Source organism: Mauremys mutica, chromosome 5 (genome assembly GCF_020497125.1).
Source record: "Mauremys mutica isolate MM-2020 ecotype Southern chromosome 5, ASM2049712v1, whole genome shotgun sequence".
NCBI classification, from domain to species: domain Eukaryota; kingdom Metazoa; phylum Chordata; order Testudines; family Geoemydidae; genus Mauremys; species Mauremys mutica.
Window position 1 is genome coordinate 48,782,308 of NC_059076.1, and position 12,338 is coordinate 48,794,645.

The 12,338-nt window shown below is 39.5% G+C and overlaps 1 protein-coding gene across 4 annotated transcripts in view; it reads left to right on the plus strand.

Annotated features, from left to right (window-relative positions):
* The first annotated feature begins 136 nt into the window (after positions 1 to 136).
* Positions 137 to 12,338, plus strand: part of ABHD18 (abhydrolase domain containing 18) — a 57,247-nt gene continuing 45,045 nt past the window's right edge. Inside the window, exons 1-3 of one of the 4 annotated variants that reach the window (XM_045018063.1) lie at positions 137 to 331; positions 7,146 to 7,264; positions 9,766 to 9,874. In XM_045018063.1, the coding sequence (XP_044873998.1) occupies positions 9,783 to 9,874 (92 nt within the window). In that variant the 5' untranslated portion in view covers positions 137 to 331; positions 7,146 to 7,264; positions 9,766 to 9,782. The other 3 variants (XM_045018062.1, XM_045018065.1, XM_045018064.1) reach the window with 3 other exon arrangements.

The window sequence follows — 12,338 nt, forward strand, 5'->3', positions numbered from 1 at the left end:
CTGAGGAGCCGGCTATCACGCGCGCCTAACTGGCGCGCATGCGCGCTCCCTGGCCGTTACTGCGGGGGGGGCGGGCTGGCGTCACGTGCGACGCTAGGACGCTAGAGAAAGGCGGGGCGCCAGTCACGTGTGAGCTTTGCTGCTCGTAGGTAGTCTTCTCCCTGGTCCGCTTCATCCACTGAGCTGTGGGAGGGGCCGGCCGGGTGCTGGCACCGCCCCCGTAGCGACCTTCAGCCCTTCCCCGCCCCACCCCCCCGAGAGCGGCGGGCCCGTCCCCCATGTGCGGCAGCTCTAGCTGGAGGTGGCGGCGGGGAACCCCTTGCCCGGCTCAGTGAGTGACCCCGGGGAAGTGTCGGGCGGTGGGAGTCTCTGCCCCGTCTCAGGGCCGGGGGGGACTGGCTGCCCGACGCGCCTCTATGCGGGGCCTGGGTCGGGACGGCGTCGCGATTGTTCGCTGCTGGGGACGTGACTTGAAGCAGAAAGGCCGTTTCCGCCTGCGGTCAGTAACTCATCCCCTCCAGCCTAAGGGTGCGGGAAGCCGGGCTCGCCCCGCCATCCTCTCCCTGCGGGTGCCCGGCCCGCCGCCCTTGGCGGGAGAGCGCTTGCCCTGCCCTGGCCAGCTGGTGCCCAGTGTGTGCGCTTTCCCTCGGGTCTCCGTAGCAGCAGATGCCCAATGGTGCTGAAACAATTTTGTAGTGGGGTTCTGAAGGCGGAAACCATGTGTTTGGTTGTTATTACTACTTCAAGCTAGGGGGTTCAGGAGCACCCCTAGTTCTAGCACCTGGCTATGGCCATGTCCCCACCCTGACGCTGTCGGGACTGCTGTTTTAAGACATGTCCGTGTGTGTCTGTTTATCGATCTTGTCACTGCTCGCTCACCTGCCCCGCTCCAGAACACCTTTGCGAAACTAATCCAGTCTTATAACAGCTTTGGTTTCATTTCTCCAAACCTGGAGTGGAAGGTAACAGGGCAGTTAATGTTTTATGCTTTCTCTGCGTAACCCATACCCTAAAACAGTTATTCAGAAAAATATTGTGGTTTCTACTGGTCATCTGCCTGTAGATTATAGCTTGCATTGTATCTGGTACAACTGCTTGCTTGGTGTTTTCTCTCTATAACTTACTATATTAAATTTATGCTTCACTTTTGAAAGTATCTGCTTTTTCTCCAGTTGATGTTTGTTTAGTTTTGTACTTTGAACAAGTAAATGTTAGACTGAATTAGTGATCAACAGATATAAATCAAGACCAACAAGTAAAACAAGAATCCATATATAATCGGGACTACATGACGATGCTGACGAATTATGTAGTGCTTTTTGTTGAGGACCTTGATGTGACAGGATGCATCACAGAACCCCCTGGGGGAACTGCCAACTGATGTGCCAAGACTACTTCTGCCCCTGCCTTCCCTGCCAGCTTGGGACCTCAGCACCCTGTCTTGCTGAACCAGACACACCAGTCTGCTCCAACACAGACCCAGGGTCTGTACCACATGCTCCAAAGCTGCAGACTTAACTGAAAGCAACTTACAGAAGTGTTCCTGTCTTTAACACTCAGATGCCCAACTCCCAATGGGGTCCAAACCCCAAATAAATCCATTTTACCCTGTATAAATCTTATACAAGGTAAACTCATAACTTGTTTTCTCTCTATAGCACTGATAGAGAGATAAGCACAGCTGTTTGCCACCCTCAGGTATTAATACATACTCTGGGTTAATTAATAAGTAAAAAGTGATTTTATTAAATACAGAAAGTAGGATTTAAGTGGTTCCAAGTAATAACAGACAGAACAAAGTGACTAACCAAATAAAATAAAACATGCAAATCTAAGGTTAATACAGATAAAATCTCACCCTCACAGATGTTTCAATAAGTTTCTTTCACAGACTGGATACCTTCCTCGTCTGGGCACAATCCTTTCCCATGGCACAGCCCTTGTTCCAGCTCAGGTGGTGGCTAGGAGATTTCTCATGATGACTGCCTCCTTTTTTCTGTTCCTCCCACTTATATATCTTTTGCATAAGGCAGGAATCCTTTGTCCCTCTTTGTTCCTACCCCTCCTTTCTCAATGGAAAAGCACCAGGTTAAAGATGGATTCCAGTTCAGGTGACATGATCACATGTCACTGTAAGACTTCATTACCCACTTGCCAGCACATGTGAGTCTTCCTGTATACATAAGTAAAATAGAGCCATCTACAGACAATTGTCCTAGTTAATGGGAGCCATCAAGATTCCAAACCACCATTAATGGCCCACACTTTGCATAATTACAGTAGGCCCTCAAAGTTATATTTTATATTTCTAGTTTCAGATACAAGAGTGATACATTTATACAAATAGGATGACCCATGCAGTAGATTATAAGCTTTTTAATGATACCTTACAAGAGATCTTTTGCATGAAGCTGTTTTAGTTACATCATATTCACACTCATCAGCATACTTTCATAAAATCTTATAAAATGCAATGTCACACTTGGTTTCTCCACAAATATTTTTATACCCAGTTATGCTTAAAATATAGTTCTCAAATTAACAAAAAATAATCCTAGTGGTCTCTCGGTCATCTTTATGCTCCCAGTTCTTGTACTGGAAAAGATAAATGTATCATGTCACTTTGATATGAAGGGATATTTTTATCATGATCTTGAATGATGGTGGGTATTCTGTGCTAGTGCATTGAAAATGAGTATAATTTCTCAGCCGGATCAGATTAGTTTGTTGGCAAGAGTTGTCTGACTCTGGCACAGAAAATATATTGCCATTTTTACTAGGCATTTATAGTTTACTGTGGTGTTGATCATGTAATTAGGGCTGTGTATAAGTGTATGTAGAGGGAGTATACATGTACACTAGCAGAGATGTATAGATAGTATTCAGTATATGAATTCAAAGCGATAAAGCCCTTGCTCCATACGAAGGACTCCAACAGTTTAGGGTAAACTTTTTAAAGTTTCACTGCCTCTTTCCCCTGACTCTGTCTATGGAATATTACATCTCAGTCATAATTTTTAAAAATTCTCACAGTTTTGTAGTAGTGCCATTTTTTTTTTAAACCCTGGACTACATTTCACCATCCCCAGAACAGTTTACAACTTTTGATTGAATGAAATTCAGAATATTAGGACACTTAGTCACTGTAAATTGTATTAGAATTTTGTGTTCTTCTCCCCTAAATATCACCAATCTTATGGCATAGTATAAATGGTAGTTTTAAAAAATAAAATGGCAATAACTAACCACAGTAGACCATTGGCCATTTCTCCCCTCTTATTCAATGTTATAGTTAGTATCCTGGCATTAAACTGATAGATTTTAAGGCCGGAGGGGGGCCACTATGATCATAAAGTGTACTTCTACACAGCCCACTTCTTATGGTGATGTGTAGCGTACATACATGGCTGGTCCCCCTAGCATAGGTATAAATAGCAGTGTAGACAGGGAGACATTGCTTAGGCCAGTGGCTCTCAACCTTTCCAGACTACTTACTGTTCCTCTTTCAGGAGTCTTGCGTACCCCCAAGTTTCACCTTACTTAAACTACTTGCTTACAAAATCAGACAAAAAAATACAGAAGTGTCACAGCACCCTGTTGTTGAAAAATTGCTTAATTTCTCATTTTTACCATATAACTATAAAATAAATCAATTGGAATATAAATATTGTACTTACATTTAAGTGTATAGTATATAGAGCAGTAAAAACAAGTCATTGTCTGTATGGGCTCGGACTTTTACTTCAGCCCCAAGCCCCAGCAAGTCTAATGCCAGCCCAGGTGATCCCATTAAAATGGGGTTGCGAACCACTTTGTCATCCTGACCCACAGTTTACCCACAGCACAGTAGTGTCATGCTGCTGGAGCCTTTCCCTGCCATGGAGAAAGGCTGGCAGTGGCAGCGGGGTGAGGTTCTTTTGGGGGGGGGGGGAGTAGGGGAAGGCTCTAGTAGCTCCCTGCTTCCTTCTCCCTGCTATAACCTTTCACTGACATATGTAGCTGCACACCACAGTGTGGATGTAGCTTGCTTTTCACTGCAGCATATAGCTATGCATACCCTTTGTGTCACCGATGCTAGTGTGCAGTGTAGATGTAGCCAAAGTCTGATTTGTAATGCAAGCCGAAACACCTCACCCAGTAATTTCTGCATCAAGCCCACAACTTCTGTTTGACCCATAGTGCATATGTTTAGAAAAATATCTACTCCTGAGTTAGACTTCACATGATGGAGAGTCCACTGCATTCTAGGCATGTTGTTCCAAAGGCTACTTGCCTATTAAAATTCGCAGCTAATTTCTAGTATGAGTTTGGCTAACTTTGGCTTCCAGCCATTGGATCTCTTTTTCGCTTTTTCTGCTTGATTATACAAGCCCTATACTGTCATAAATCTCTTCCCCATGTAGGTATTTATAGACTATGATAAAATCATCTCTTAACCTTTTCTTTGTTAAGATAAATAGATTTTTGAGATAAATAGAGCTTCTTAAGTATTTCAGTGTAAGTCATATTTTCCAGGCTCTGAATCATTCTTGTAGCCTTTTCTGAACCCTTTCCAAGGGGGGCTCTTACTCCATTTTCAGTCCTCTTTATTTCAAATGGTCCTGAGCTGCTGGGCAGTCCTTATGTGAATCAATGCAGTTGATTGAATATAAGGAATTGTCTCATCCTATGTCTTAGCATCCCTTTTTAACAAGCTCCAGTTGTCTGGCAGTGTGTTTTGGGGTTGATGTAATAATCAGCTTATCTTAAAATCACTTTTGATCTAATTACTGTTATCCTGGCCAACCTTAGATCTGTTCAAAATACATCTCATTTACTGATTGCTAGTAGCTAAACTGAACCAAAAGCCCTTCTGTTGAATGAGCTTCTAATTGGTGATATGTAACTAGCGGAACATGACTCCATTTTGGAAACTTTTTTTTTAACTTGATGATTGAAATCCATATTGCTAGGTGGCCCCTTAACAGAAATGGAGTAACAGTTTGTGTAGCTATCAGATATTTTTTAAATAATTTGTCTGGGAAATGAGCAGAATAGGCAGTAATGCTTAGAGTAGTTCAGAAATCAGGTGAATAAAATATAATAAACAGGGTAACAAAACACATTAGCAAAGGAGGAAAGACAATTGAGAAGTAAAATATTTACTCGTGAGTCATTAAAGATCAGCACTGAACAGCAGCCAAGAACAGTAGCTAGAACCAAAGCAACAATTTTCAAGGTTTCTCGGTAAGTAAGGAAGCAAAATTTGTTTTACAAGGGATTTTTTTTGTGTGGTGATTCTAACCTTGGCAATGGTGCCTTTTACTTTCATTTTATATGGAGAGCAATATTGCCATAGTTGCAGCAGAGTTATAGTTTTCCTTTCTGAACAAGAAAGGTTCTGAAAGCAATTGTACTGGTTTACCAAAGTATTTCTGATCTTGGCATGTTGCAAGATATCTATCTTTAAAATCATGTTGTTCTGATGGTCCTCACATACACGTTTCAATATCAACATGACTAATGTCATGTCTCAGATTATTTTATATGATTTCAGCTTTTCATTAATCTAATTTTAAAAGATTAGAAGATACTGAAGTGAAGACAGTGGGCTAAACCAAGCAAGCTGTGGATAAGAATAACGTGACTTTAAAGTTCACTGCTTGAGACTGGCAGGGCTAGGAATTAAGGCTTCATACTACTAGAAAGCAAAATTTCCTGGCTTTTCAGTGGTTATAAAGCATTTATTTCTGTCCCTTAAGTTTTATATATCAGAATTTAGGACTGTTACTGGTTCTTTGAAGAAGCAGTATTTTGGGGAGTCAGGGAGGGGTTATGTTCAGAGAATCATAGAATATCAAGTTTGGAAGGGACCTCAGGAGGTCATCTAGTCCAACTCCCTGCTGGAGGCAGGGCCAATCCCCAGACAGATTTTTACCCCAGTTCCCTAAATGGCCCCTTCAAGGATTGAACTCACAACCCTGGGTTTAACAGGCCAGTGCTCAAACCACTGAGCTATTCCTTGTACCCCCCGCACAGTTACACAGATTCAGTTTGAGTATAGGTTTCAGAGGAGTAGCTTTGTTAGTCTTTATCAGCAAAAACAACAAGGAGTCCGTGTGGCACCCTAGAGAGTAAGGGCAGGTCCATACTCACCGCGTGGGTCGACGCGGTGAGTTCGACTTCTCCGAGTTCGAACTATCGCGTCTAATCAAGATGCGATAGTTCGAACTCCCCGCGCGCTCCGGTCGACTCCGGAACTCCACCACCGCGAACGGCGGTGGTGGAGTCGACCTTGGAGCCGCGGAGTTCGACCCCGCCGCGTCTGGACGGGTAAGTAAGTCGAACTAGGGTACTTCGAGTTCAGCTACGCTATTCGCGTAGCTGAACTTGCGTACCCTAGTTCGATCCTCGCCCTTAGTGTAGACCAGGCCTAACAAATTTATTTGGGCATAAGCTTTCGTGGGCTATAACCCACTTCATCAACTGCATGGAGTGAAAAATACAGTAAGCAGGTATAAATTTACAGCATATGAAAATATGGGAGTTGCCTTACCAAGTTGAGGGGTCAGTGCTAACGAGGCCAATTCAGTTAGGGTGGATGTGGCCCATTCCAAACAGTTGATAAGAATGTGTGAGTATCAACAGAGGGAAAATTATTTTTTGTAGTGACCCAGCCACTCCCAGTCTTTTTTCAGGCCTGATTTGATGGTGTCAAGTTTGCAAATTAACTCCAGTTCTGTAGTTTCTTGTTGAAGTCTGTTTTTGAAGTTTGAAGTTTCTGCTTATAAAAATAGACATTTATTCTAAATATTAGTTTTTATTTTGTTTAGAAATGACTGAGATCCTTCAGTAGTTGGCTTTATAGACATGCAAAGTACTGCATTATTAGTGTGTGAACACTAATCTTTTTTTATATCTAAAAGATCTTGCAATTGGAGTGTTGTATGGGCTCAAGTTAACAGCATTTCAGATACAAAACTAGATGAATTAAAGAACTACAACTGTATAAATCAAGGGTTGTAAGCAAGGTTCCTTAGATCATGCAGTGGATAGAAATTTGGAAATGTACTGATAAGTGGGATAATCAGCATGTTTCATACAACAAATGGTGTTTTGTTATACATTAAATTTTTTAATTGATATTAAATCATCTGTTTTCTTAGGTGTAGAAAAATCCTGAAACTTTAATTGGAAGATCATATGCTCTGTGACGCACACAACCAATAGCTTAACTTTTTTGCCTGGTGTATCAAGTGCACAGAAGTTGCTCCCCATTATTTTAGTAAGTGCAGCTTTTTAACTAAAATTTTGTCAGTAAACTACCATTTACCAATCAAACTTCAACATAAGTAAGAAGCATCCTTCACTGAAAGGAATCCGTCAAGGATTTTGATAGTATGATTTTCCAGTTATACCCCTTAATCAACAGTGACAAAGTCCTAATGTATGTGCAGTTATACCTACAAATAAGTCCTTTTACCATTATAACTTTTGTTTGGGGAACTGGTATAAGCTATACTGGCAAAAGAAATGTTGCTGGTATAAGCTGTGTCTCAATTAGGAGGATTTGCTGGTATAGCTCTATCAGCAAACCCTTCCTAGTGTAGCTAAAGCTTCAGTTACTGTCCCAGAGCTACTAACTCTCAATTCATTGCAGCACTTCCCTGAAGAATGCAATATTGTTTTCTTAGCCATCTTAGATACCTGTAGGAGGAATCACTCTGATTCTGTGAGGTACAGTGACTTCAGGTTTGCAAGAACAAACAAGTTTTAAACAGAATAGTTAAATGGGAAATTAAGAATAACATTAATTTCAGCCTGTATATTCTTCCAAAACTCAATAAGGACAAGGGCATTCCTGTAGCAGTGTTCCTGTACCCCACATTTCTAGCATACATCCATATCCTTAGCATCAGTCTCTTGCATTTTTGTAGGGATTTGATGTAATCTGAATTAAAGCTTTCGTTTTATATGTTGTTGAAGGAAATGGACTTTCCTTTCTGAGTTATAGCACTGATCACAAAGTTAAAGCCAAGCAAATTTAATGATAGATATTGGGACCATATAATTGCCTGCTGAATAACATCCTCTCACTTCGGTACATCATTAATATGTCTGTGTCTCGACTTCAAAGAGAATTGCAATTTAAAGCGCATTACAAATTTTCTAGAATTTGTATGCATTGAGAAATGTAGGGAGAATTGGTAACAAAACTCTGCTAATCAGGGATTAGTTTTTTAAGTAATAGGATACTCATAGTGCAAGGTTGACAAAGTAGTATGTCTGTTCTATAAAAGAGCTTTTCATGGAAAAACTGGATTAATGATAATGGGATCTTCCCAGATCTGAAAAGCATTTTCTCCACTCAGAATAGTTCATGTAAAATGACTTACTTTCAGTATGATAAATAGATGTTATTCCACAGAGCATATACATTTCTCTTACATCTGCAAGAAAATCAAACTCCCCAATTCTTTTCAAGCTCTCTCAATCTACTAGGATTCCATTCCTAAAACTTGGCAGCATTATTGTCCTCTGGGTAACTTGTGTGATCTGGGAATTTCTAACATCACTAAGTAACCTGCTTTGTGTCCCCCAAAGTTTACCCCTTTGTAGAACAAAATAGCCTAATTACAATTAAGATGCATTTCTTCCAAATTATTGTCATGATACTAACGTGTACTGGTATAAAAACATAAAACTTGTTTGTGGATAAGATAAGTACTTATCACTCTGGTAACTTTGGATAATTAGTTTTCCTTTGCATATGGAAATATTTCAAAAACGAACCTGTAAGGAAATGTAATGGTCAGAAATTTAACAGTATTTGAAATTATGATTAAAATGTTTTTCACATCTATTCATAAATTGAGACTAGAACAGATAGAAGAGGTTGAAATGTAGCTGATGGAATATGAATCTGAATTTCTTCTAGCATCTAAAATTGAAGATCCATATCTATGCTTCAAATCCAATTTTACAAAATAGGATGCATCATAGTTTGTTACATCAAAATTATAGTTTTACTTTTGCAGTTTTTCTCTGGAAGATGAGAGTGGAATCCAGGGACTGAATGGGAGTAGAAAGGTTTTCTTCTAAGTTGTGTAGGGTTACCATACGTCCGTATTTCCCCGGACATGTCCAGCTTTTTGGTTCTTAAATTGCCGTCCGGGAGGAATTTTTAAATATCTAAAAACGTCCAGGATTTTGCCATTGTTATTTTTCCACAAAGAAGAGTTGATCATTCGAGAAAGAGAGTGAATGCTGATCACTCGAGAGAGTGCCCGCTTTTCCCCCCTAGCTCTCAGTGCTTTCGCTGCGAAACAGCTGTTTTGCATGGCTGGGAGGGAGGATGGAGGAGGGGGAATGCAGCGCGCTCATGGGGAGAAGGTGGGGCCGGGGCAGGGATTTGGGGAAGGGGTCCAATGGGGCAGGGAGGGGGTGGAGTTGGGGTGGGGACTTTGGAGAAGGGATTGGAATGGGGGCGGGGAAGGGGTGGAGTTCAAATATGGTAACCCTAAAGTTGTGCCTACCTGAGCCCTCAAAATTATGCACTACAGATTGTGCAAGTGTTCAAAATATGAACAGATGGACTCTTTGGGCTTTGCTCCCCTTCACATGCATTTGACTGGGTTCTTTGGGCTTGACTTTCCCTCAGAGGGGCTGTGATGCCTTGTTGAGCTTCTTCGCTGTGGCTGCTTCTTGGCTGAGAAGAAAAAATAAGTGATATTCTTACAAAACCACCTACTTAAGGCCTCATTTCTACCTATTTTCTCCTTTTAGATGTTAGCTTGCTACTAATGGGTGTGAGTAAACTGGATATTTTGTACAGACGGCTTCTCCTCACTAAACTTTTCATTCGAGGATGGGGAAGACCAGAAGATCTGAAAAGGTGATTATTTTTCCTCACAGAAAAAAATCAGAATATTTCATACTGTTAATCTAAGTAAATGTATTTTAAATACTATGAACAGATACATTTTGTACTAAAAATGCAATGTTTTATTTTCCATTTTCTAAAAAAAGTAAAACACCACACTATAGGACTAATTAGATTTCAGAAACTCAATAAATTTTTTAATTTTTAAATTAATTTATTTTTCCTTACAACAAAATAGTTTAGTGTATAAATGCAAGATGCTGTTACAGTCTTTGTTTAAAAACTAAGAATCCAATTAATGGAAACTTAAACATGCTGGTGTAGGATAACATATTTTAAAAGACCTTGAATTTATATAAAGCTAGCTAGATAGTTTGTGTTATCCAAGGACAAAGCTTGTAAAACTCCTTTGAAGGAGGTATGTCTTATAAAATTAGAAAAGAGCTAACTTGGTTTCTGTTTTACTTAATGGTTTATAAAGAAGTTAGTTTGCCAAATACAAACTTTAAAACGTACAATATAGGATAGGTATATGCATTGCTTTCTCCATTTGGTTTCTCTTGGAAAAACTATGGCTAAATTTTTCACATCCATTTTTAATGAGTTATATAGAGAGAAAAATCTCCTTTTAGAGTTGATTAAGAACAAGAAAGAGCTTTTGCTTTGTAGGTTTTGATTTCATGTTTGTTTAAGGTTTATATATTAGCATGATATATTCCCAAAGATTTAATGTAAAATAGTTTAATACAATGTTAATTCCTCTTAATGAATCTTTGAGTGGATTGATTTTAAAAGGCTTTTGCTTTTATACACGCAACTTACTATGGTTTCTTAAGTTTTAAATATTGAATAACTGAGTGTATAAAATGCATAATATATCATATTAGACTAAAATGAAAATTATAGATCTAAATTTATGAGAAATTGACTTTGTGCAAACAAAAACACTACAGACAAAAGAATACATTGAGCAAGAAACTGTGTTAAGGAAGTTTTTGTCTGTAGCAGTTGGTGGAGAGCTGTAAATGTACATTGAGACTACCAGAGAGTATAGTGGTTAACTTTGCAACAGTTCGTCCTTAAATGGAATTAGATAGCTTAGCCTTTTTCCCCAACAACCATTTGTCTGGTTCGTCTGTTTAGAGTTGTCCAAATTCAAACAAAAGCCAAATTTCAAAATTTACTGCAAAACAAAATTTTTGAAAACATTTTTTGGGGGTAAATAAAAAATTTAATTTTTATTTTGAAATCTTTAATTTTTTGTAATATAATATTAAAACAAAAACATCAAAACAGCATTTCGACCTTATCAAAATACTTTTTTCAATTTTTTTTAAATGAAATTTTACATGATCTGGAGAAAGGGGTAAAAAGTGAGGTGGCAAAGTTTGCAAATGATACTAAACTGCTCAAGATAGTTAAGACCAAAGCAGACTGTGAAGAACTTCAAAAAGATCTCACAAAACTAAGTGATTGGGCAGCAAAATGTCAAATGAAATATAATGTGGATAAATGTAAAGTAATGCACATTGGAAAAAATAACCCCAACTATACATACAATATGATGGGGGCTAATTTAATTTAGCTACAACAAATCAGGAAAAAGATCTTGGAGTCATCATGGATAGTTCTCTGAAGATGTCTATGCAGTGTGCAGAGGCAGTCAAAAAAGCAAACAGGATGTTAGGAATCATTAAAAAGGGGATAGAGAATAAGACAGAATATATTATATCAATGGATGGTATGCCCACATCTTGAATACTGCATTCAGATGTGGTTGTCTCATCTCAAAAAAGATATACTGGCACTAGAAAAGGTTCAGAGAAGGGCAACTAAAATGATTAGGGGTTTGGAACGGGTTCCATATGAGGAGAAAATAAAGAGGCTAGGACTTTTCAGCTTGAAAAAGAGGAGACTAAGGGGGAATATGATAGAGATGTTTAAAATCATGAGTGATGTGGAGAAAAGTAAATAACTTTTCCTTATTCACTGTTCCCATAATATAAGAAGTAGGCCACCAAATGAAATTAATGGGCAGCAGGTTTAAAACAAATAAAAGGAAGTTCTTCACACCGCTCAGAGTCAACCTGTGGAACTCCTTGCCTGAGAAGGCTGTGAAGGCTAGGACCAACAGGGTTTAAAAGCGAACTAGATACATTCATGGAGATTAAGTCCATTAATGGCTATTAGCCAGAATGGGTAAGGAATGGTGTCCCTAGCCTCTGTTTGTCAGAGGGTGGAGATGGATGGTAGGAGAGAGATCAGTTGATCATTACCTGTTAGGTTCACTCCCTCTAGGGCACCTGGCATTGGCCACTGTCGGTAGACAGGATACAGGGCTAGATGGACCTTTGGTCTGACTCAGTACCGCCGTTCTTATGTTCTAAAATCAACACATTCTCTCAGAAAATTTCAGTTTCAATGAAACAGCTTTTTTTTTTTACAGGGGAAAAAACATTCTGTCATAAATTTTTCA